This window comes from Sparus aurata, chromosome 20 (genome assembly GCF_900880675.1).
Source record: "Sparus aurata chromosome 20, fSpaAur1.1, whole genome shotgun sequence".
Lineage (NCBI taxonomy): Eukaryota > Metazoa > Chordata > Actinopteri > Spariformes > Sparidae > Sparus > Sparus aurata.
In genome coordinates, this window is record NC_044206.1 from 13,209,618 (window position 1) to 13,234,344 (window position 24,727).

At 42.4% G+C, this 24,727-nt stretch overlaps 2 protein-coding genes and 1 long non-coding RNA gene across 5 annotated transcripts; 1 reads left to right on the plus strand and 2 right to left on the minus strand.

Annotated features, from left to right (window-relative positions):
• Nucleotides 1–2,020: 2,020 nt before the first annotated feature.
• Nucleotides 2,021–9,068, minus strand: LOC115570994 (heparan sulfate glucosamine 3-O-sulfotransferase 2-like). Its single transcript, XM_030399933.1, has 2 exons — nucleotides 7,900–9,068; nucleotides 2,021–3,439 (listed from the first exon to the last, which is right to left on the minus strand). The coding sequence occupies exons 1-2, from the start codon at nucleotides 8,391–8,393 to the stop codon at nucleotides 2,821–2,823; spliced, it is 1,113 nt and encodes a 370-aa protein (XP_030255793.1). The 5' UTR covers nucleotides 8,394–9,068; the 3' UTR covers nucleotides 2,021–2,820.
• Nucleotides 9,069–13,932: 4,864 nt separating this feature from the next.
• On the plus strand, nucleotides 13,933–17,848 carry LOC115570996 (uncharacterized). 2 transcript variants are annotated; one of them, XM_030399934.1, is made up of 4 exons: nucleotides 13,933–14,075; nucleotides 15,591–15,786; nucleotides 15,882–16,069; nucleotides 17,130–17,848. In XM_030399934.1, exons 2-4 carry the CDS (start codon nucleotides 15,597–15,599, stop codon nucleotides 17,196–17,198), a joined length of 447 nt encoding a protein of 148 aa, XP_030255794.1. In that variant the 5' UTR covers nucleotides 13,933–14,075; nucleotides 15,591–15,596; the 3' UTR covers nucleotides 17,199–17,848. The 2 variants fall into 2 exon arrangements, with proteins under 2 accessions (XP_030255794.1, XP_030255795.1); XM_030399935.1 differs by having other exon boundaries at nucleotides 13,984–14,225.
• Nucleotides 17,195–22,976, minus strand: LOC115570997 (uncharacterized). 2 transcript variants are annotated; one of them, XR_003981858.1, is made up of 2 exons: nucleotides 22,604–22,976; nucleotides 17,195–18,068 (listed from the first exon to the last, which is right to left on the minus strand). It is a non-coding gene; the product is annotated as an uncharacterized LOC115570997 (long non-coding RNA). The 2 variants fall into 2 exon arrangements; XR_003981857.1 differs by lacking the exon at nucleotides 22,604–22,976 and adding an exon at nucleotides 21,412–21,614.
• Between the last annotated feature and the right edge of the window lie 1,751 nt (nucleotides 22,977–24,727).

Here is a 24,727-nt window from a genome sequence, read left to right on the forward strand (position 1 = left end):
TTTTCTTCACATTCTGTTGATAATCTTTGTGTTTGCTTTCAACTAAAATGCTTACATATTGCATCATTAATAGTGACGGTAGCCACCCCCATGATCCCACACCACTTATATCTTCTGTTTTGTCTTGATTGATAGGGGCAGACATTACATACTGTGTGTTTAAGATTACAGATAAACAGTTACAGTGTCATTTTGTACACACTAGGTTCGATTTAAATACCCACTGTTTTAGGAATGGAGGAAGGAGCACAGGGCATAGGGAGGTAATATATTTGGATTCAGAAAACTTGTGTAAGTCTAAGTATTGCAGAACAGACGAAGCCTCTTGGATGAGAGCGTCTTCAAGAAAGAGTCCGGTCCAGTTGCCTACGATACAGCACTTAGTATCACCATGACCTAGATGACTTAGAACCTCCACCAAAATATACTGTAAGTTTTTTTAACCAAGTGCATATTGAATAAGTCAGCCCAGTACAGCCTGTACACTCTGTAACTACACTGTAATTACAGTGAAAGAGTTGTGAAAGGGACCAATTTGTTTTAAAGCCTGCATAACCGGTAACTACACTGTAATTACAGTCAAACACTGTACAAGAAAAGCTTGCTTTCATATATATTCCATATTAAAAAAAAAGTTAAAAACAGAAAATTCAAGCTGTTTGTTCATTTTAAGAATAGTATTCAAATTACTGTATGATGCTGTCCATCAAACCTCACTTGTGTTTGTCTGTGAGAGTGAGAGCAGCTTCTTCCACAACTACTTTATTCATTCCACGTATTTCATTATAATTTAAAAAAAAAAAGTTAAAATCAAAGTTTTTTTGTAAATATGTTTTAATCTTGAAATAAATGAAAATATAATTCAAATTTAAATATTGCCTCCGTTGCATAATTTCCCATTTTGATGTGCCTAGTTACCCATTAAAAGTAGGCGAGCTGCATTATGGGGCATGCAAGTTCCAGGTTGTGAAAAAGGAAGAAGAATACATCAAATAAAAAAAGGTGAAATCTCTGGTTCTGCTCATCAATTTTGATCATTCATTTTCTAAAATTGTCAACGAGTCCAGCAATGTTGCAAGAGCCCGGTGCCTACGTTACCCACAATGCAATGTAACCACTGAGTGACATCACTGGAGGCCGTTTATCAGATAAAATGCAGCTTCCTATGGAGCCACAAAATGATTTATACCACTTCTTTCACATATGCAGCAGCACTCACAGGACCTGTAAACACACTTTATTGTGCAGAATTTGTGGAGTCACCCTTTAAAGATATTACTATAACCTGTAATCAAGTAGGTAGATTCCAAGTCTCTCTTAAAACACAATTATTCCCACTTTTTCTCTAACCTGCAATCTTCTTCCCTTGTAAATACACACTAAAGGGCACTGATTGTTGATGAGCGTTATCTAAAATATCACGTTGTGTTAGATGGACTTTAAATTCCTCGTCATTTTCTACACACAAGCGTCAAATCAGGAGATATACTCTCATAAAAAGTAGTTTTTCGTTTGTTTGCACAGCACTTTGTCGGGGCTCGAGCTCGGACAGTCTGGCTTTAGTATTCAAACCACGTCGCCAAATCCAAACTTTTCACTGCAATCATGTGACGGGCACTCCCAGAATCTGTTTGATAACCTGCCACGAGTAGGTGTTCCCTGCTTTGTCTCTGAGAAGTGATTGAAATTCCTCACACCTACACCCACTCATCCACCGATACCGCCACTGCCGCCGCTGAGGCAGAGGCACACAACAAACCACACAGTGAAGTAAACCTTGAGGGATGTGTTTCCACCGGAGATGTGTAAAACTGCGAGTGGTCTAACTCGCTGAAGCCACAGCGAGCTGGATGAGAACAGGGAGGTAGCACTGAGCTGATTGTTTTCTGAGAGCCTTAAATTTAAAATCACGTCACAGATTTACAGTTTAAGCAGGAAGGGATTAGAAAACATGCATTTTTTTTTTTTTTTTTGCGAAATGCAAATTTCAGATGAGACAGAATTATTAATCACACGAGCGTATTGGTGCTTCCGTTCGTTTAATGGAGTTCACGAACAAGCATCGTGGGCGAGGCAGTGATTCAGTTGGTCCTCAACAAAAACACAAACATGTTTTTTTTTTTTTTTTTCAAAAATAAAGCACAGATAAAACAAAGTGGAGCGCTGCGTGTCACAGCATATTCTAAACTTCTCCCGACTCATGCTGGAGGAGAGAGAAATCTCTCGCCCTGTTTGGAAACTGATGAGACCAACAGCAAAGTGATATTAGATGGCTCACACTTGCGTTATGGCTTTACATTTTTCAGATTTACCACCGCAGAGCTGCAGCTTAATTCTGCTCTCCCTGAAGACTTCGCTGACATTTTCCAAGGTCTTGCTTTCAAGCCCTGCCTTGATTAGTGAAGCAGGTTTTAAGAGGAACTAATCCCTTTGCCTGGAATTTCATTTTTTTAATTTTTTTTTTATTAAATAAACCAGTCAGCAAACAGGGGATCTAGTCAGCAATAACACACAGCAACGGGGGGAACAGAAATGATGTGCTGCTGAAGCTGAAGTGACGGCTGCATCGAGCGGAGAGCAGGGTGCCGATGCTCGCTGGTAACTGATCATTACGAGTGCAAAAGCAATGTCACCCCAGATTTTGCTCTGTTCATTAGTGTCACTTCAAAGAATAATACTGCTTTTTTGCCGTTTCACTTGAAAATCGTCTAGAGACTGTTGTTAGCTATGCGCCTTAGCTGTGACAGATTACTGTAGGCGAGGAACATTTGTGGAATACATAAATCTTTCTTGTACCGATTAAAAATATGTGTCAAACCTCTACTCCCACTTGAAATCATGACCCACCATTTCATAAAACTTGACATTGTAAGGTCTATAGAAGTCCCGCAGCTGATCGATGGCGTCTCTGTCTATCTGGACGTGAGTTCTGCCCTTGGACTTGCCCAGGCAGCGAGGCGAGCCACTGCTCTCCGGCTTCTTAAGGCAAGGGAAGCCCTTGGTGCGGTTGAAGTAGAAGTGTTTGTCTGTGACAATGCGCTTTAACCCGAGGAAGTCTTGCACCCGAGCCAGCTCCCCCGCCGGGTCGGTGATAAGACGCTCCCCGCTCACAAAGTGGATCTGAGCCAGGGGGAAGTAGCGGAGCCAGTTCTCCAGGTGCAGGACGTACAGGCCGATCCGAATGGCGTTCCAGGTCGTGTCCACAATGCCCAGGCTCTGGTTTCTGAAGGCCAGCTCCTGGAAGCTGGGAAGGTCGGGGGTCTTGGTCAGAGTCTGGGTGTAGTCGGATATTGCACGAGTGACGGGGTCACGCACCACCACGATGAGCTTGGTGTCACGCGACATGGCAGAGATCCGGTGTGGCGTCTCTTTAGTCACGAAGTAGCTCGGTGTCTTCTCCATCGTGATTTGGCTTTCAAGAGTCCTTGGCATTAAACCTCTGAATGAAAGATGAAAAACAGAAAGTGAGAGTTCCAGTTAAATAAAGGTTTCTCATTTGCATTCACATTACTTTAAGTATTTTTTTCTTCTTTTTTTAATTTCTGGGCTGTTTTTGAATCGCCTACATTACCACAAAAGGCTAACAGACTTGGACACAGAGGACATAGCGTCCTTGCATTAACTCCGTCAAAAGCAAAAAAAGGTGTATATTTCATAGATATTTGGGTCAGGATTACACAAGTGAGTTTCAAAGGCACAAAAACCAGCCGAGCTGAGAAGCTCCAGTTTGGATATGAACCCAGTTCTCTCCATGTAAATGATAATTGGCGCTCTGATGCAAAGTCATAGTGGTCCGTTGTCACAGGAGACTTGTCTGGCAGACAGCGCTCCTCTGCATCAGCCCAGCATGGTTCAAGAGTAATAAATCACCATCAATGCAAACAGAACACATATAGAGGAGCGACTCTGTTGGGTTACTTCTGGGTCCTCAAACTGGGTCACAGTAGTCGCTGAAAGAAATGACTTTAACAGGTTCGGCTTCGTAAAGTAAAAGTTTGAAGCGTGAAGACAAGGCATCTATGCAGGACTGAAACTGTCAAAATGAATAAACTACACTGTACCAGGCTCCCTTCTTCCAGGCTGAAGATCCACCTTGAGACTAGCGAGCGGCCGGCGGTGTAAAGTTGATCTAGGCACATTTATTTTCAATATTATTTTTGGTGCATTTAATGGAATATTAATTCATTTATTGAGTTTTTTATTTAGTTCTTAATGTCTGTGGCGGTACCGCTGGTAAAATGTCTACAGGCTAGCCCAACATGCATAAAAATATTTTTAAAAAGCATGTAAGTCTAGGGGAAATGTCCAATGTCTGCTACTTGGACATTAAACCAATAAACAAATGCCTCCTACAAGACCCAGTGGAAATAAAATTGTCAAACTGAAGGGGTATAGGGGCTTGGATTTTAAGGGGTTCCCAAATAAACACAGTTTCCTCACTACAAATGATTTGGGCAGCCAAAAAAACCCAATAGGGCCTCAACAGACTAGAGTTTCTGGCTGGCAAGCTAAAGGGGAATGAGGTTCTCAATGTGTCAGGGACAGATTCAGAATGAGGGCAAAAGCCACGGGCGCGCCATTTCTCACCTCTCTTAAGCCTTCACAAAAAGGGTGTCACCACACCATGATTGGCTGGGAGGGAAACGACCCAAGCTGCTTCCACTCCTCAATCAGGATTCAGTCTCCCTACCTGTGCACAGGTGAGCTGAACCCCCTGCAATCGGTCATGAGGGAAAATCAGCACAAACAAAGAAAAATAGCAAGTCTCTAACAATTGGGCCGCCACTGAGCTGTCCGACAACAGGTGTCACAGAACAATGACAGCACCCATGGGGAGGGCGTAGGGTGTTGACGACAGTATTTGTGTTAGGCTAGCGACTGAAATATCTAGAGGTACGTCTCCAAGTTTTAAGCGTGCTCTAAGTGTACACACTTGCTGAAAATACATCCCTTTTTTCACAATCAGGCAAAAGTTTCACTGTGTGGTAACTTTTGGTATCGTGCGCCTGGGATGCCAAGAAAATTCTGAGGGGCAACATTTCCAAAATGTTAGGATCCTGCACACGGTGTGTCTCTAACTTTTGAATTCCAGTGATGGATTGGATGGCTGCTTCACGTCTAAACTTGATGGTAATTTAGCTGGAACACACACTGTAATACACTGTACTGCAGTATAAAGTCGATTGAAACAGCTGGATAATGAACGCTGGAGTGCCAAAATGGACACGGCCCATTTAACAGGGAACAGATGAATTTCTTGCGCTTCATTCTTGAAAGGTCTGTTGCACCAAAAAACAAGCTGTGAAGTAACTTTGCCTTCCACGGCCCACCGTGTGCTGAACTGTAGCCTCAAGCACGACTCGTTTCATTATCGTATTCCGTCTCATTTGTTCTCGCCAGTCGGGTCTCTTTATTTATTCTTCTGTTTCAATATTAATGTGATAAAACAAAAACATGCACGCAGCCTTGACACTGAGAGCGCAGCTCTAACCACTCCAAAAATTTGGCCTTTATTGATGAGCTGTTTCCGAGGAGCTACTGTTTGTTTTGAGAGCGATGCTCATAAGTCGGCGCGTTGGCATGTGACCTTTCCCCGGCGGCTCGGACAGCTGACAATCAAAACTGCGGTAATAGGCGAGGGGTTCACATCTGGATCACATCTCCGAGACACATCTCGAAGATAAAAGGGGCTTCAGCTGCCAACCGTCCTGACTGCCAATTAGTGGAGATCCTTTCACTCCATAATTATTTTATAATATCAAAGATACTTGGCCCTCCTGCAGGATACTTGACAGCCAATCATTAACGAGGAATGTATTTGGGAGTTGATCGGTGTGATTGTGCGCATATGTGGATAATACCTCATGACTACAACCGGAACATATAAGCTCTAAATCTGTAATTGAGGAAGTTTAAATAACAATGTAGGTGTTTCATGTATGGGATATTTACATTAGATATGACCACACTTGTAATCATTCACCACAACGCTCAATGTAAGATGTTAGTTTAGCCGTCGTGTACAAACAAGGTATTGGCTCAGAGGCCTGCCAGCCGCAGCAGGCCTGCACTCTGCAGTTTACACTGTTCGCCTCGAGAGGTGGGATTTTATGAGAAATCTGATGAATTGCTCCACAGCACATCAAAAAAAGAAAGGTGGCCACTGTTCTGCCGATGTAAACACAACTCCGTCCTCCAAAGTTCCCAGCAATAAGAATGTGAAATGAGTCGAGAGACTGCGGGAAAAACATGTCCAGCATGTTTACCTGCCTCAGAACATAATCTATACAGAGAGGCGGCAAGGGGAGGGAGGGAGGGAGGAAGGAAGGGAGGGAGGCCAGGACAGAATCAGACTCTCTGACAGCAAGCAGCTGATTTAGTGTGAAAAGTGGGTTTAATTTTCAGACACTTGTGCTGATGTAACTGGCAGGAGACAGCGTCCACTGTTTGTCTCAGCGTTCACCTTCCATTGAATTATTTATTTTTCACTTGTATTTTTTTCCTTCAGAAAATTCCATCACCGCAGACTGTAGCTAGGTGTTATGCCAGGGACCGTCCTTCAAGTGAATAGAAAGGCTTTTAAAAAAGGAAGGGAAAAAGGCCAATCTATACCGAAAAGGCCTCACAAGATATTATCCAGATAATCATCAAAATATAAAATGCAGTATGTACAAATGTGTTTAAAACATCAAAATTAGGCCAAGTTATCAGGATGATGGGGAAAAAAACTACAGCAGTGATGTTATGTCAATTCGTCCATTTAATGTGTACAGCTACTGAAGTTAGCACGCTAACCAGGTAGCCCTAGGCCTGAAAACTTTTCTCCTGTGCAAGTGCTGTAAACACCAGTGCACGGCTAACTGAGCTAACACGCTAACAGTAGCTATGGTCATAAAGAGAATACAGTTAGCAGCAGTGAGCTTCTCCTGTGATGTGCTGCCCCTATTTGTGTGCATGAATAAGAGTTTAACAGATGGCCAATTCTTACACACCGCACCTTTAAAACTCTAAAATAAGGTCTCTCTGCACTAGGCTCCACAAATAAAGGACAAATAAACTGGTGACAAAGTCATCTACCTCCCCACTGGGGCACTCATGGGCGGGTGCAAAGGGGGGCAGTGGTGCCCTTTTTATTCCTTTCGCCCCCTGTCCCTCAAACATCCTGAGTCCACCTCTGTCCCTGTCCTTCTTCTAGTACATACACACTGCTATATACACACTTCCAATTCAACTTTTCTGTGGGGGGATAAGATATAATGTGCAAGCTGTGCCTTCAGCCATACAGTAGTTACAGGCTTAGGCAAGTCAAAATAGATCAGGAGACAAATATAGAACTGTGCCTCAGCGAGCTATGCAGCTTCCTCAAATCATTTACAGTACGTGAGGATATTCATGATCATCCTGATAATGAAAACTGTCCACATTATGAGCTATACTGGCAGCAACATATAAAAACTAGAGAGAATAAAAAAATCCAGTTGGATTATCGGCCATGTATCTGCATCATCTTTTAGATTACAGAGCATAATAGTCACATCATGTAATGTATTGCACATTTTCACATGGTATCATATCATTATCACAGTGTAAGGCTGAAGGGAACAGAGCTACCAGCAGTTTCAGGATGATACAAGCACAGCTGACTATCAGCCCTAAATGTCCAGAGAGACTCCCTGCAGTCTTTGAGGACCCCGGCCAAATGGCGACATTTTAACTAATTAAGGCTGCTCATTAGTCATCCCTCATACAGAACTGCAAAACTGTCCACAGTGTGAGAAAATGTACAACTCATCACATGAGCAGTCTCGGTCTCTCTGCACTGAACTTGATTGAACGGTAATCCCAATTTCAGATCAGATCCCAGGACCTCGCACCTGTGCAGGTGAGACGTGCCCTTACCTGTACCACTCCAGGCCCCTGTCATAGTTCCTGTCGAAGAAGTGTGTCTCCGTGCCGGCCGCTCGCACGTCGGGATGAATCCGTATGAACTCCAGCACGGCTCTGGTCCCTCCTTTCTTCACGCCGACTATGATAGCGTTCGGCAACTTTTTATTCCCAAACTTTAGATTGCTCATGGGGGGACTGGGCGTGTCGTTCCTGACGATGTGGGGAGTCGAAGGAGGTCTTTGGTCGGCCCTCAGCCGAGGTGCCTCGACGCCGCTCGGCGGCAAGACGCACGACAGGGACTTCTGGACGCGCCTGTTGGAGGCTCCATCGGCCGGGGCGCGCTGGCAGCTGGGCGTCGGATCACCAGACTTTTGCATGATGGTATCGGCGGGGAAGAGCGCGCTATAGCACAGATAGGACAGGAAAAGGGAGAGTACGCACATGGATGTTCTTGTGAGCCGGTGTGAGAAGGGAACAAGTCGAGCGAGGAGGAGCACGCATGCCATCTCTCCATGGACATGAACAGCGCATGATTTTCTTGAGTGATCTTTAATCGCTCCGTCTTTTCTTTTTTTTTCTTCTTCTGATTGTTGAAGTGACCTCCCCAGGGAATAAATCTTAACTTCTGCGCCTTTGTCAGACGGCGGTCAGCACTTCCATCACTTCGTCCCCGCAGCGTCTGAGCACAGTTTCGTCTGGTCTCATCTGTTCGTGCACTGAGCAGGCGTCCTCCGCTGCGCGCCGAGTCCAACTCCTGCACGTCTCCATGGTCATCGCGCACCGAGCCGAGCAGCGCGCTCTCTGACAGCTCCAAACCCCACCGAGCGACACGGAGATGTTTCAACACGGTGACGTCAGAGCATCTCCACAAAAAAAAAAAAAAAGTATTCAGCTCTCCACTCAGCTTTACTCACTTCTCAGCCTGCTGCTGGTTCGTTCTTGGCACAAGCACCGAGGCTATAGCTGCCGCACAGTAAACATTTAAGGCTCTTCATAATGAATGCGTCCACGTATGTGAATATATTTCCTCCCAGCCAGGATTGAGGTTCAGTATAAAATTTGCATGACTTGGCTGATGTAGGTGGCAAGGGATGAAGCAACACCTGCGATCAAAATAGACGTTTTACGCCAACTTCTGTCTGAAAGTCCCACTCAGATATTCATGATTTGATGCCTGCATGACACAGCAGCACCACCCTCACTCCACAGGAAGCTGGACCAGCCAGTGTTGGAGGGTTTCTTCTTCTCCATTTGTCACTTTGCGTTCATTAACACTGTGAGACAAGTGATGGACAGGAGGCATGATGAGGCAGGGGATAGCAAACAACAAGGGAAACAACCAAAAGAGAGGGGGAGAAATAAAGCATTCCTTTTTTCTTATAAGTGCATGCTTCCGCTTTTCTGTTGTAATCAGGTTAGATTTCTGGATATTGAAGTTAAAGGTGCAGTATGTGAATGGGCCGCTTTAAAGGAGCAGCATATCTCTGGAGTGGCTGCTAACTGCTGTTAACTGTATCCTTTACATACATCCATGACTTTAGCTACTGTTAGCTTTTTAGCTCAGTTGGCCGTGCAGCTAGCCCGACTGTCAGGGGAGTGTTGCAGTTTACACTGTTAGCCCCTGAGCTCTGGAACGCTTGGAGAAAAAGTTTTTTCAGGCCCGAGCTGGTTAGCATGCTAATTTCAGTAGATATCTCTTCACATTTTGTTGATAATTACAGTAATTTTTTAAATGTTTTGAACTATCACTTTTACGTGTTGCACCTTTAAAAGCGGCGCTTTGTCGTTTTGGAGAAGAAATTCAAACTCACTCGCTAAATCATTACAACTGTATTCTAATTCTGCTTTTGTTTTTTCTGTTGAGATTGTTACAGAGATTTATTTTTATTTCATTGTCACTAGTTCAGCTACAGTTTCTAGGTTCTGTAGTTTAAAGAGGCACTAGAACACTGTTTGAAGCTAGAAAGGTGGTAGGGTCCGCCACACATAAACAAAGTAAAACAGTATGAAACTGTGTTGTCCTATAAGCTCTGTTTGTTTATTCGGTCATGGAAATGAAGAGAGTTTGTTTTGGCATAAAAATCAGCCGGTGAAACTTCTCTTCAGATTAAAATGTCTTCTCCAAAACTACACAACGCACCTTTAAAAATTCAGGTTTTATTTCACGGTGTGTCCGTGTCTGGTGTTCATGTTCTATAAGCTAACTGTCTGTCGAATCAGTGCTTCAGATCAGACCTCAGTGCTCAGAAAGATACATTTGTACATGATAAATTAAAGAGGAAAATATCATTTATTTAAGTTTTAAATGTGAACATCTATAATTCAGCATCTATAACTCAGTGAACTCCATCTGACTGCTGATGAAGAGGTGTAATAAAAGACCTTGTGCAGAGATTAGTTTCTCAGTTTCTATTCAAAAATTTAAGTTTCCAAAAAAAAAAAAGCTTTGAACCTCCGAATATGAACTTTGATGCTCCACTGACAGCTACTTAATACTAATACTGAAATGAGTCGTAGATCCGAGCATAAGAAGAACAACCTGCAACTATTTTGATAATGAAATTGGTCATATATTTCAGTAATTGCAATAATTCATAGCCTCAAACTACAATCATGCAAATCTAATTGTTTTTGTATTGTACTTCAGAATTGCACAACAAAAACTCCCATTTTCACTTGATTTCCTTTCATGACTTGAAAAAAATGCCATTGATCTGAAGATGGAAGAGGATCTGCTGGTTGACAGTTACAAACAGATGTGCCCACATGTGTTCATGTCAGTGTCCCTCAAGTAGATTAAATCGCTTTGATGAAGGTTTTGTTTGAGGAGCAAATATCTTCACTATAACGTGATGTGTTTTTGTCGTCAATCTAGAGTTTTTAAAGGGAAAAAATCTGAACAGAACTGTCAGATTTATTGGAGACGCCCATCTTAGACACCAGAGTGGTAATGTTATCAACACCTTAATTGAGGAATAAGCAACGTATACACACAGTATTCGCCTTTGTCTCATAGCTAGATTGTCATTCCTCCAATCAGGGTTTCAGGATGAGGTGATATAGCAGGACCGTATTCATCATGTCAGCTGATACTGAGCTTGAGTGCATCTACACAAACACTTTTCACTTAAAGGTCCCATACTGGACATCTAAATCCATGGCATTTAAAATTTTAATTGTAAAGCAGTTATGGGTGCTAGATAAATGCTGCGAAAGTATCAACAATAGAATGTACACAGCCCATATTCAGATTCTGTGCTCTCTAAACGAGCTGTCAGGACTTCTGTAAGGTTGTGATGTCATAGAGCAGACATAGACCATCTTTACACGACGGACATTTTCCTCAGGGTGGGAAGCTCAAATTAGAGATATTGTTATCATTTTGGGATGTTATGCTGCTGTGTTCAAGGTTGCAAGTTATATCTTCTGATATCAGGCTGATTGATCATCAACAGAAAAGATGATAGATTGAATCTTGATGGAAATTCTGCAGTATTTCAAGGCAAAACAACATATTTGATCACCTGTTAGCCAGCGTTAGCATGCACCCAATCCCTAGCTAAAATTACTGCTCGCTTACATCCATTGCTTTTCACTTAAAGGTTTAAGTAGGTGTTAAACATGTGTGCTGATATTGTAGAATTAATTGGTGCCTTTCCTGTCATGTCGTGTAATGCGTATCAAATGACAACGTTAGCTAGGAAGTGGTTGAACGCTAACGTCAGCTTAGGGGTTATCAGATATGTAAAAAGACAACAATTTGCCATATTCCATATGTTTATAGAACAATGTGCATCCTACAACCCTGATTGTGATGTCAGAGGAAAATGTCTGCCGTGTGACTAGGATCTACTCAGGCCTGTGAGAGCTGACCAATCAGAGCAGACTGAGCTTTTGTTGAAAGGGGCCTTAAAGCGACAGGCACCAAACAGAGTGTTCAGACTGAAGCTTAATACAGGTGCTGCAGCAATGGACAGTAGACGAAAAATTCGATTTTTGAACAATAAAGGATGTATGAACCTGAAAATGAACATAATATTGGACCTTTTGAATTAACAGTGGTGCGGTAAAACAGTAAGTTTAAGGTCAAGGTGTTTGGGGTAGAAGTTCTCCGGTTTGTGATCCGGCCCCCCGAACTCAAGCCCGCCATCTGCTGCAGCCTCAAACCAGTAATCATGCCCCTGCTCTTATTTGGCATGACTCCCATCTCAGCAGTGGAAGTGTCGGGGTTGTTGTGTGCGAGCAGAGTGCGCGGGGCGGGTCATCCCTCTTAGTTTCCTGGTGACTGATACAAATGCAGACAAGCCCGAGGAGGAAACAGAAAGAGGATAAAAACTCCCAGGACTGCAGAGACGCGCGGGGAGGAGTCGAGGTGTCACACAGTGGTGCTCCCGCGGGTGTCTGCGCCCAATCTCAGAGGCCTCTGATTAAAGAATGATTTATAGGGGCTGGTCGGAGAGGCCCGCTCAGCAATCTGTCTAGTGAATGAGATTTTTTCCTCAAGAAGAGGGCGGGTAAATCAAACCTCGGGTGCGAGAGAAGCCAGGCGTTATGACTCAGTGATTAAATGTTATAATCACCTCTGCTGAGTGTGTGGCTTGTTTATCCGATGCTTGTTTTTTATTGCCGATGCTGAAACCTCAGATCAGTTTCCCCTTGGTTTAATTCATAGAACATATGTCTTGCTTAAGGTCACCACAGAATAGAGAGCAAATCCTCCCTGGCCTGATGAAGTATGACAGAAAAACAATGTGGAACCATTAATATCAATGTCATTTCATGCAGCAGAGAAGATCTTACAGGAAAGGACACATGTAGCCTGTAGAAAATCATGAAAAAAACAGCCGATTGTTAAACTTTAGAGAGAACAGAGCAGCCTTTGTGTTGAGAACTAGAAGCAAATACTCAGCTTTGAGAGAAGCTGGTTTTAGCATAAATTTGCACCCAAGCGATGATGAGATTCCTGTAGGCTCAGCTATGACAGGACACGATGTAAGCTTTATGGAAAACAAACCACACGTCCGTGAAAGCTGTTTGTCTTAATAGTGTTGTGTTCCTCTCTCTGGGAGATGACTGAATAAAGGCCATACATCGTGTGCCGACTGACCACTCCATCAGCAGCTGCGCTCATTCATCAGAGGGGGCGAGAGCGAAGCCTGAGGGGGAGATGTCAGCTCGTCCTGACTCCGATCAAGCGCCCAGGGCAGATACAGATGATCAACTTTACATCAAAGATGGATGAGGGATCATCGCTCGCACTGATACAGTTGACACACCCCCTGTGAGACAGCACACACCGACTTTTGACTAACACAGTTAGCTGGAACGCTAATTAACGATTTGCATGGTAATCAGAAGAGAAAGATCTTCATTGATGGATATTTCAAACTAAATAAACAAACTCTTTGTCTTCATGACAGAATGAACTGAATAAACAGACTGACCTTAAATGGACAACACGGTCTCATTCTGTTTTACGTTGTTTATGTGTGGCGGACCCTGCCACTTTTCTAGCTTCAAGCAGGAGACCTTATTTTGCAATGAGAACAGCTTGTTTATTCGGTTATGGGAAAAAATAAATATTTCTCAGTTTGTATTCTTACCTCATTAATATTGTAATAACAATGTATTCTCCAAAACTACATAATGCCCCTTTAAACTACAGACACTAGTTTCTGTAGCTGAACTAGTGACAATTAAATAAAAAAAGAGATTCTGTAACAATCTCAATAGAAAAGAGAAAAGAGAAAAGTGGAATCAGAATACAGTTCTGAAGATTTATTCAACTCCAAAACCCCCAACATACAAAAAAAGATCCTGATTTGATGTCAGACACTTTATCCAACAGATTTTTTTCTTTATCAGTATTGAGAAAGAAATGAGACACATTATGTCTCAATAAGTTACATAAAAAAACAAACAAAAACAAACTCTGGCATACTTATAGAAGCTACTTTCAGTTCCAGCTCAAACAAAATAAGGCTTCTGTGCAGGCCTGTTAACGCCTCTGCGTGCTCAATAACGTGACAACACTGACGCCTGCTGGTCAGAAGGTGGCAGTGCGCTCACAGTGCGTCACTTCAACTGTTATCTGATGTGAAAGCGAAAGCTCGCGAGGACTAAGCACTGCAAACTGCTCTTCCTGTACTCTCACGAAACAACACTTCGACTGTCGAACGGCCCAAACAGTAAGTAAATCTCAAAATATTAAATGTATTACTCTTGTTAAGATAGAGTAAAGAAGTATCGACTGGAGCTTAAGAAATGTTCAGTGCTGTTACTGAAGCAACCGGAGGCCTAACAGTAATACAGCAGAACAGTGGACTACATCATTACAGGTAAAGAAAGGCACAGCAAATGTAATCAGTAAAATGTACTTAAAGTATAAAGAACTTTATTACATGTCGCAGCATTAGATTGACAAATTAAGATCACTGCTCGAGGCGGAGTAGTTTGGACTACTGCATTTACTGTGACGCAATAAAACTGAGTGCGTTTACTCTACTTATGTACAGTTTTGAGGTGTTTGTAAGATCTTAAAAGATCTTATAAGAGAATTCTTCCACTTCCTGCTCCCACTCCACTACATTCCGGAGACGATTGTACTTTTTACTCCACAACACTACAAGTTTAATTACTACTTACTTTTGCAGATTACATGCTGCATCAGAGCCAAAGAAGAAGAAGAAGAACAACAACAAAAACAAGATTCTGATGATAATAATAAAAAAAATGCTTAACAAGGAGCCAAAAAATCATCCAGGTTGATTATTTGTCATCACATAATATGAACTTTTCACATACTGATATTGAAGTACTTTTAATTTCAGAAACTTTTAATACATTTAATATCAGATACTTGTCTGATGTCAACTCAAGTACTGTTCACATGGGGGTGCCCTGTGGCCCCATGGCTCACCTGGTGGAGCATGGAGCTGCATGTCATCTAACCTCAACCCCCTGTTTCCTGTCTGTCTTTGACTATCAAATAAAGGTCCATACTAATTATTATAATAATAAAGTACTATTCATATTGGTGATTTACTTTTAGTAGTAATTACTTAAATGTGGCAAGGCATTGTAAAACATGAAACCAGTGACTCAGATAAATATGGTGGAGTTAAAAGGACAACATTTCCCTCAATTAAGCACAACACATTCATGGAAATTGTGACAAGAAGACGTTTAAAGTGCACTGAGTGTTGTATAAAGGACTAAGAAGTAATACTTCAGTAAAGGTAATGATGTCATGTTAAAGCATTACTGTGGTGAAAGTTAAAGTCTCCCATACAAATAGTACTTGAGTAAAAGTAGAAGTATTGATATTGATATAATGTAGTTTAGCATAAAATGTCATTTTTGGCAAAAAGGTACAAATTAAATTACATATATATTTACATTTGTGCATATTGTGTATATGATGTGTTTAAATCTTGACCGCTCATGAACAAGCTGTTATAAAACTACGGTAACGTAGAATCGACTTTTGAGATCTTTGTCATCACCAATCACATGGAAAATTAGAAACCATTCTCATACAGTAGACATCAGCAACATGACACCAGTTCACAACAGTGTTTAAAAAAAATAACCTCATTGAGGAAAAATCATCAAATGTATCAAAGTGATAAAATGGTGTGTAGTATGTATTTTAAACAGTTAATACATCTTAAATTTCATGATTACCTCCCTTTTTTTTTCAGGACAAAATGAAAAAGAAAATTTTCATAGTCCTAGCCGGAAACACCTTGAAGTCCCATGAGAAGATTATTAAAAAGCTCGAGAAAAGAGGTGCAAAGACAGTCGAGACACTCGAGGAGAGTGAAGCCACCATCGTCTTCTGTCCTATCGTCAGTCGTTTTGAGACTGACGTTAACGCTGCATTATCCAACGCAGAAGGTAAACACGAAGAAACCCTAATGCATGTAAAAAATCCTGTAATGTTTTGTCCCATGGATGCGAACTTTGACCCGTGTTTTCTTTCCGTAACAAAGACTTAGGATGCAAGAAGGTGATTCTGGTGGCGATGCATCACACCTTCAACAAAGACTACCCTTTACCACACCAAAGAGGGCTGAACAACCCCGCCATCACAGTCCTGGTGGACTATCTGTTCTTTGAGACGAAGGGAATTTTGTCTTGTGACTGTAACAAAAGGGCATTCAAGACGATCCGTAAAGAGGTAATCAAACCTTCCTCTGTGATGTTGTACTGTAGCAGTATAATGTAAGTACTGCGGTCAGTGTAACGTGATCATGTTTATTCATGCTCGCCTTTAGCTTCAAGGTCAAAATGAAGAACAGCCAAGAGTCCTGTTAAGAACATGGTGTAGCTGGGGGACTTCAGCCTCCGGTGGCCAAAATGAGTATGACAAAAACACCTCCTGGAAATTAAAAAAAAAAAATAATAACGTTTTCACAGATGAAAAAAAATGGAAACATGATCCCGACAAAACAATTTCAGTATTTTTCCCTTCCTGTTTTCTTCTAACTAGCCTCTCAGGGCTTCCATAACTAATAAAATACTGTTATTATTTGGCCAGTTTCTTCATAAATAAGGGCAAAATATTAGTGGTATACTTTGTTTAATTTATGTGATCATTACTTTCATTTAGCAGTAATGACCAAAAAATGCCTGTTGATATATCTACAAAAGTATACAGACCCACCTTTAAACAGCTGAGGTTGTTGGACCACAGCTTCACATTTCTTTAGGTTCAATTCTGAATTTTATGTCGTGGCAACACTGTGCTTATGCTCTGGTTAGGTTTAGGCACATAAACCACTTTGTGAGGGTGAGGAAAAGATCACGTTTGGGCTTGAAATACCAATTTTATCCCCACGAGCATGGCTAGAAATTGTAAGATTGTTAAAAATATCTAGTTGTGTCATGCTAACAAATGTTGGTCACTTGCTTGACATCCTTCTTGCCTGTACCATCATCCCCTCTAGCTCTTGAAATGAAAGTCATGAAAGGTCATGAAAATGTGAATGTGGAATGACACGGATTGTAGAAATGTCAGTACCGTACGTACCCCCCAGACAATTATAAATATGACCATTTGCAGTAAGGTTTACTGCCAACATTTTACACTGGCGACTGAGCTGACCCCTCTCACCTGTATTTGACTGTACATGAAGGCAGAGAAATATGATAGATTCTGAACAAAGCACATATTTTACGACCATCCTATTGCTCTAGGTATGTTCACTATCTTTATTTGTTTCTTTCTTTTCTTGCAGTTGGGTCTTCCAAAGCATAGCACGGGCATGAAGATTGGGAAAAAAAAGAAGTCAGATCCAACAAATTAAGAGGAAGATCACAGCAGAATTTAATCAAATGAAGGAAAGTGAAAACGTCAAACCAGAGCAAAGATCGAAGAGAACGAAGCGAAGCCCGGTGCAATATAACTGAGAACATTTACTGCAGGACTGTACTCAGGTTCCATTTTTATGTACTTTTGCTTGACTTGAACGTTTCCATTTTCTGTCTCTTAGTACTTTATTCCACTATCACTGAGAGGCTAATTTTGTGCATTTTCAGCAGCAGAATTTATTTCAGAAGTTTAGGAATAGAATATGTTATCAACGAATACATTATGAAAATGTCATTCTGCATAATAAGTGCTTTTACTTTTGTTACTTTAAGCATATATATATCGATGCTTGATGCTTTTACTTGTAACAGTATTTCTGCACTGTAGTATTGTACTCAAGTATGAAATTGGAGTTCTTCTTCCTCTGGTGCTCTTGAACTGCTCTCTGTTTGAACTGTGAATGTGGTTGCTCAGGATTCTTCTTTTATTTTCATGATGGTCAAACAACAATGCGCTGCTCTGGTATGGCAAGAGAACCTACGAGACATGCTTCATTCCATGTAATCTCACATTTATCTCAAATAAAACATACAAGCTAATCAGAATGCCTTGTAAATTCCACAATAAAGCAGTTCGATAAACGCACCAGAGTCATTTCTTGGCTTGATTCGCCCTCACAGCAACACCCTTCCACTGATGCTGTCAGCAAGACAGAGGTGGAGAAGCAGAGTCCATCCCCAGCAGTTACATTGATCCCGTGCTCATTCGTCTGACTCTTCTTGCTGGTCACCATGAAACGCTCTGAGCTGTGTGTAGGTTATTAGTACTGATTTCCTGCTCTTGCTGTCGCGGTTGGAAAAAGTTGCTGTTGATGCATTAAAAAAAAGGGAGAGAAGGGGTTAACAAGAGTCATTTTTGAACTGAACCTCAATTTGACAAATGTTCATTTCAATCAGGCTTCCGCCATCTTAGAGACATTTCCAGTATCTGACCATTTCTGTCTAAAAAACACAGTAGGAAACTCTTACACATTCTTCATAACTACTCGATTAGACTATTGTAATGTCTTGCTGTCTGGTATCAGTTAAAGATCCCTTCCCACCTCCAGCTCATCCAAAACTCTGCTGCCAGGCTTTTGACTGGCACCAGGACACACCCATCCTAGCTTTATTACACTGGTTACCTGTTGCTTTTGGAACAGATTTTAAGAATGAATTATTAAAGCCCTGAGAAGCCTTATTCCAAGTTATGTGACAGATCTTTTAATGCCCCATGTCCCTTCCCACTCCCTGAGATCCTCAGAAGTGTCATTCCTTGTTGTTCCAAGATTGTCTAGATAAAAACACAACGGTGATCGATCCTTTGCAGCCATGACCCCTCGGAATTCAGGACTGAGTTTTAAAAGGTGCTGTATAAATAAAGTTTATTATTATTATAATATAAACACGATAATAGCCTTGTGAGGTTGGTAGCCTGATTATTAGTAACATTGGCTATTTATTAGTCATTATAAAGTGCTAATTAATGCCTTTATATGGTGAAATTCTACAACAAATAGGCCATTAAGAAAGAGTTTTCCCTCAATAACCTCCACATACATACATACATACATACCTTATACAAATTATGAGTTAAATAAATACAGGCGTCTGACTATACATACTTTAGGATGTGGTGGTACTGGCAGTAAATTGCTTACAGGCCAGCCCAGCCTACATAAATATATAAAACAAAAAACATGAAAATCTAGAGGAAATGTCCAATAAACAAATGTCTCTTACAGGTATAACTAACAAGTACCTCCTACAAGCCCCAGGGGAAATAGAAGGTAAACTAAAGGTGTAAAGCCGCATGGGTTTTTAAAGGGGTCTCCAAATAGACCATTTTTTATTCTTATTTTTCCTCACTCAAAGTTGTGTCAAGAAAATAAAAAAGGGCCTAAACAGACCAGAGTTTCTGGCTGACAGTTTAAGGGGGAATGAGGTTCGCAATGGGTCAGGGACAGATTCAGACTGAGGGTGTGAGCCACCTGTGTGCCATTCCCCACCTCCTTTAAGCCTTTACAAAAAGGGTGTCATGATTGGCTGGGAGGGAAATGCCCCAAGCTGCTTCCACTCCTCAATCCCCTGCAATCAGTCATAAGGGAAACTCAGCACAAACAAAGAAAAACAGCAAGTCTCAAGAATTGGACTGCTACAATGAACTTTTAACGACCGTTGTGCCCTTTGGCATAAAGCAACATTATGTGAAAATTCCTATTTTCTGCAATTTGGCGTCCAACACAGTTTCTGACTGCAACACTGCTGTCGTAAAACACAAATATCAGGCCTGTAAATAATTTGTCAGCCGTAATTTAGGTGCTGACTACAAATTCATTACGTTGTAACAATGTTATGTGTTGAAATCTTGTATGTTGAAGTGAACGAGTGTGTAACGCTGTGATCCCACCCTGTCATCGAAGGCACACAGTGTAGAAACAAGTGATGGAGGGCGGAGTGGCTGAGACAGAGACGCCACTCACCTTATTACAAGACACTGAACCATCAAAATGATTTTAAAGCAGTTATTTTAAGGTTAAAAAATGTAACATAATGTTCCTTTAATTGCTAGCATGCGCACGCTAACATGTCCAAAGTGACGATGTTGACATCATATTTCACGGCTGTCTGCCTTTGTGCTTTTGTGCCTTGTGCATCGGCGACCTCACTGTCTTAACTTCCCCCCTCTGTTCTGCCGTTTCATTGAGGGTACTTTAATGATGAAGTTGTGTGCTTGAATAAGAATGCTTTGCTGAAGTGCGCAAATTCTGCTGAGGCATCAGCTTGGCACGATGTCGGACGCTGACTCCCGTGGGATGCTCTGTAAATCATATGCTGATCTGTATGATGCTCTGACTCTTTGTCTTGCTGACTTTGTTGATTCTTCTGAGGCTGGCGTCGTAATCTTTGAGGGGCGAAGCTCTGCGTTCCTTCATGTTTTGACCCAGATGTTTGCCAGAGGTCCCTACTAGATTTCACATCCTTTTCTTGGCACCTTATTCGGTGTCATTTTTCATTTTTAGCATTTGATAATTGTGCGATTGTGAGATTACGACGCCTTTCTGTAACATCAAGCCTGTGTATGGAGTCACCAGTCAGCTATCTCTGTGTTCTCTGCTGTAAATACTCTGTAATCCCAGTGGAGCTGTTCTTCCTTTGGAACATATTGTTGCTTTTAAAGCTGCTCTTTGATAATGAGGCTTTTTAGGTTTTTTTTTTTTATCTTTAGGATGTAGGGCTGAGGTTATGGAGTCTTTTCTGTTTCTGTAGTTGGTGAACACAAGCTTGGCTGCACTAATACTGTCATCAATCTCCCTGTGCTTTTGTGTTGGTCCTGCTCGGTGCATCTGCAAAACAAAATCATTGCCTTTAAATGCATTTGGAGCCGGCGCCGTTTCTACGTGAGTGCAGTTTTTTGGCCTCGGATGAACATGATATGGGGCGGTTGTGTTTCAGTAGCACTCCTTTCGACATGTGTTGAGTTGATTCAGGATGAGGTTTGTTCAGGCATGTTCAACACCAACGAGTGTCTTGTTTGACATTTTGGAAAATATGCTTAAATACTTTGTTGCAGAGAGTTAGCGGTGAAGATCAGCTCGCTCTCAATGTCTATCGGTGCGCTAAATTCAAAGCTATACCGCAAGCAGCTGATTAGCTTAGCTTAGCTTAGCTAGCCCGGCTCTGTTCAAAGACCTGTTCGACAGCAACTAAAGCACACTTATTCAAATGTTAGATCTTGTTTGTTAAATCCACGACAAAACTAAAGGGTAAAACCGCACAAAATGCACCACACATGACTGTCACTACCAAAACTCCAACAGTCCAAAAATGGGCGTTTGTTTTCTGGGGTTGACTTTATGGAGTCTCCACTGGCTTCTCATGACCTAAAGCTAGCTGCCGCCTAACCTGATGTGCCAGATGGTTGCTTTCATCGAAACGATCTGGAAAAGAGCAGGCGCGTTAAAAAGTACTTGGAGAGTGATCGAACGGACAGCTTGTCTATCACCGTCAAGTTCAACCAACTACCACCATAGGAGCAAGTTGGTGAATCAAACTCTTATCATAGCCAGTCGATAAGAGTGAAAACAGCTTTACCATCGAGAGGGCCTTCAAAGTTATTCTTGGCACCATCGTTCTGATTTAACTGATGCTAGCAGCTTCTATGCTTACCTCTTGAGAAGCCGCCATTGTTGTTTTCACACAAACAGTCACTCCTTTTGTTGGTCGTCTCATATAGACTGCGCCGGTAGCTGCCAGTGGTTCCTTTTAGGACGCTGATTGGTAGGACGCCTGTTTGTTTGGCCACATGCGCCTATCTTGAAGACTGTCAAGATGGATTTGCAAGGTAATCTGTCACCCCCTGTTAACAGTCTTTGACTGTGTACTGGCAGTAGACGCTAATTTACTTAGCGTCTACTGCCTCTCACTGCCTATCAATCCTCTCACCCAACTATCAACAAAAAACAAAACCTTGCTTTGAAAATTGTCAAACTATGTCTCCGAAGTGCTCCCAGCCAAAATCCTCACCTTACTTCGAAATTATGACAAATGTAGGTTTGTTGCTGCTCTTGTGCTGCAGATGGCTGGCTAACTCTGTGGAGAAGAAGTGACCTCTGCCTTCAGAGAATTCATTGTGACCTGAAGAACATCACATATATAGCCTATAAATGAAAGTGCATACAGTGCAGCATATTTTTGATATATCATTCCCATTGGCAAGTTCAAGCGTTCCTACAGCTCGAGTGGCCAAAAGGAGCCGATGACATGATTTCACTTCCTCCTGGATCAAGTGTGAAATAAAGGATGAACTATGTTGAACCGAATAAACCAGCCAACAATAATGTAGTACTTAAATCTGATGGTTTTTCAAACCAAGAATGTGCAAAATAACAGTAATTTACACAGCTTGGAGGGAATTTACGTGACTGCACTTCACTCTGCTGCTCACAAGATGGCAGTTGAAGATTGCTTATTCTTTGCATTAAGGCACAGAGGCTGCCCGGTCCTGTAGGCCTTCACGAACAGCAGACTCTTGAGATATTATCCACAAAGTTGATGATTCAAATTCAGAAACTTGGCTGTAAATGTACAAAAGGACGACAAATAAACAGGAAATAATCATATCCACGTGAGTGACATTTCGTCTGCAGCAAAACTTGTTGTAGCACACGGTGGAAACCATGTTGATGGACTTCACTTTAAGCTTTAGGAAAATGTCTGTCAAAAAATACCCATTTTAAACTGAAAATTCTGTCAGTATTGGTCTTGATGTGACGATTTCACAGCAGCATTTACTAAAATAACATCAACAACAAGTGACAAAAGTCTTTTAAGAAAAAATGCCTGTCAGTATTGTTCTTACCGCAGAAAATTGTGTTTTATCTGTTCTTTTTGTCGACTTCACTAGGTTGACATTCTTGAACGCACCCTGACCCTGAAACACTGGAATACATCCTGCTTGCATCGGTGCACATACTGCAGGCCCACATCTGCATATGAACATGGACACACGCCAACATACACACACACAGACACACACACACATGTCCTCACGCTCATACGCACAAACACACTGTGTACAAACCAAAAGTGAGTGCTCACAGACAGGAAATGATGTCAGTTCTTGTCTCCAAGGAGATGGAGGCAGTTGCTAAGATACTGTGACACTAGGATTTTTCTCTCTATTTTCTCTCCCTCTCTGTCTCTCTAACACACACACACGCGCGCGCGCGCACACACACACACGGGCTACACGCGCACACACAGGGATGTCACCACGAATAACTCGAAACTCTCCCTTGTATCTCTCTTATTCTCTTGCACAGATGGCGATGAGCACCAATCCAACTTTTTTTTCCCTTTCTTTCAGTTATACTTCTAAAAATAAAAAAAAAATAAAAAAATATCGCTTTGTTCACAATCCCAATTGGACGCTCTGGGCCATTAGATGGATCACTTATGCCTCCTCACCCAAATCTAACATCGACGCCGCCTGCTCCAAAAAATTATCCACATTCTTAATCTTTTGCTTTGAACTGCGTGCAAATTACTCCACCACCCACTTCCAGACTGGTGGGGCCCGTAGCTAGCATCCCGAAACGATGGAAGTGATGGATGTGTATCAGCACCCCTCCAAAGCCTCTTCACAGTGTGAGCTGCACCTCTCTAGTGCTATCAGCATGCCACATATGTCTTGGCACTAGCATGTTGCTGCCAAATCCTCATCGCCCTCCCCTTCTCCTCCCCTGTGGCTCCAAACACAGCATTAAGAGTTTATGGGGTTTGGGCTGTATTGGAAATGCCATGCACTCGTCTTCTGGATAGCAGGATTAGCTCTCCTCGCTGTATTTCTACTCCAAGAGCCTTCCTGTACTGATGACACAAGCAATACAGCGATGAGTGTTTGTTCATTTACTGTGCACAAATGCATGTCCCTCTCCCTCCCTCCTCTCACTCCACACAGACACACACACACACACACACACACACACACACATGCTCAAGGGTGCCTGCGCGCGCACACACACACACACACACACACACACACACACACACACACACACACACACAAGTGCACCATACATGCATAAGAGGGGGATATCAGATTCAATGTGCAATGACACAGTGAGGACATAGTGGAAAGAGGGGGGAAGGAAGGCAAGAGAGAGGAGGCACAGGGTGGGTTTGGCATCGGCGTCCGTGGAATCATTTTTTAAATGGCGCGGGGGTTGGAAGGCAAAAAGATGCACGGGGCGAGGAGACGATGGCTCTGAAAGGCAGCCAGGGTCGGGGCCGAGAGAGGCTGGGATGTGGGCTAAGATTTCGGCATGAGTGATAGGGAATGAGGGAAGAGGGGGAAAGAGGGAAAGGAGGAATATCCTCTGCACCACTGTGTGACTGGAAATTTAATAGAGGGAGCGAGATAGAGGGAGAAAGAGAGGGAAGGAGAGAGAGGTGGATGGGTGGGAGAGAGAGAGAGAGAGAGAGGGAGAGAGAGAGGCAGAGGAGGGGGAGGGGAGAGGAAGAGAGAGGCAAAAGGCACAGAGACCTCATTGCTGTGCGGCTTTCAGCAAAAGCTAGTGGTCGTGAACAATGCTCACTACGGCATTCACAGAGGGGGAGGAGAGGAGGGAGGGAGGAGGACCGAGGGAGGGAGAGAGATGGAGATGGAGGGGGAAGTGTATATATCTTGGGGGTCTTTCTGAAGCATAACTGGCCTTCTCTGTCCTTTGACCTTTAGTGTGAGCCGAGACAGAGCAAAGATGCACTGAGATTTATTTTCTTCCCGACACGTGCTGCTCTTTGGTTTCGGATACAGGGCTACAGAGGGTGCTCGTCTTCTTCTTCTTCTGCACAAACTGAAATAAATGCTATCCACCTTGCAAAGAGGGGGATAATGATGATAGGAGCTAAAGCGCTCGACACATGTGGACACACGCATGACAAAGATCAATACGGTGAGGCCACTTAGAGAGAAGGACTGACG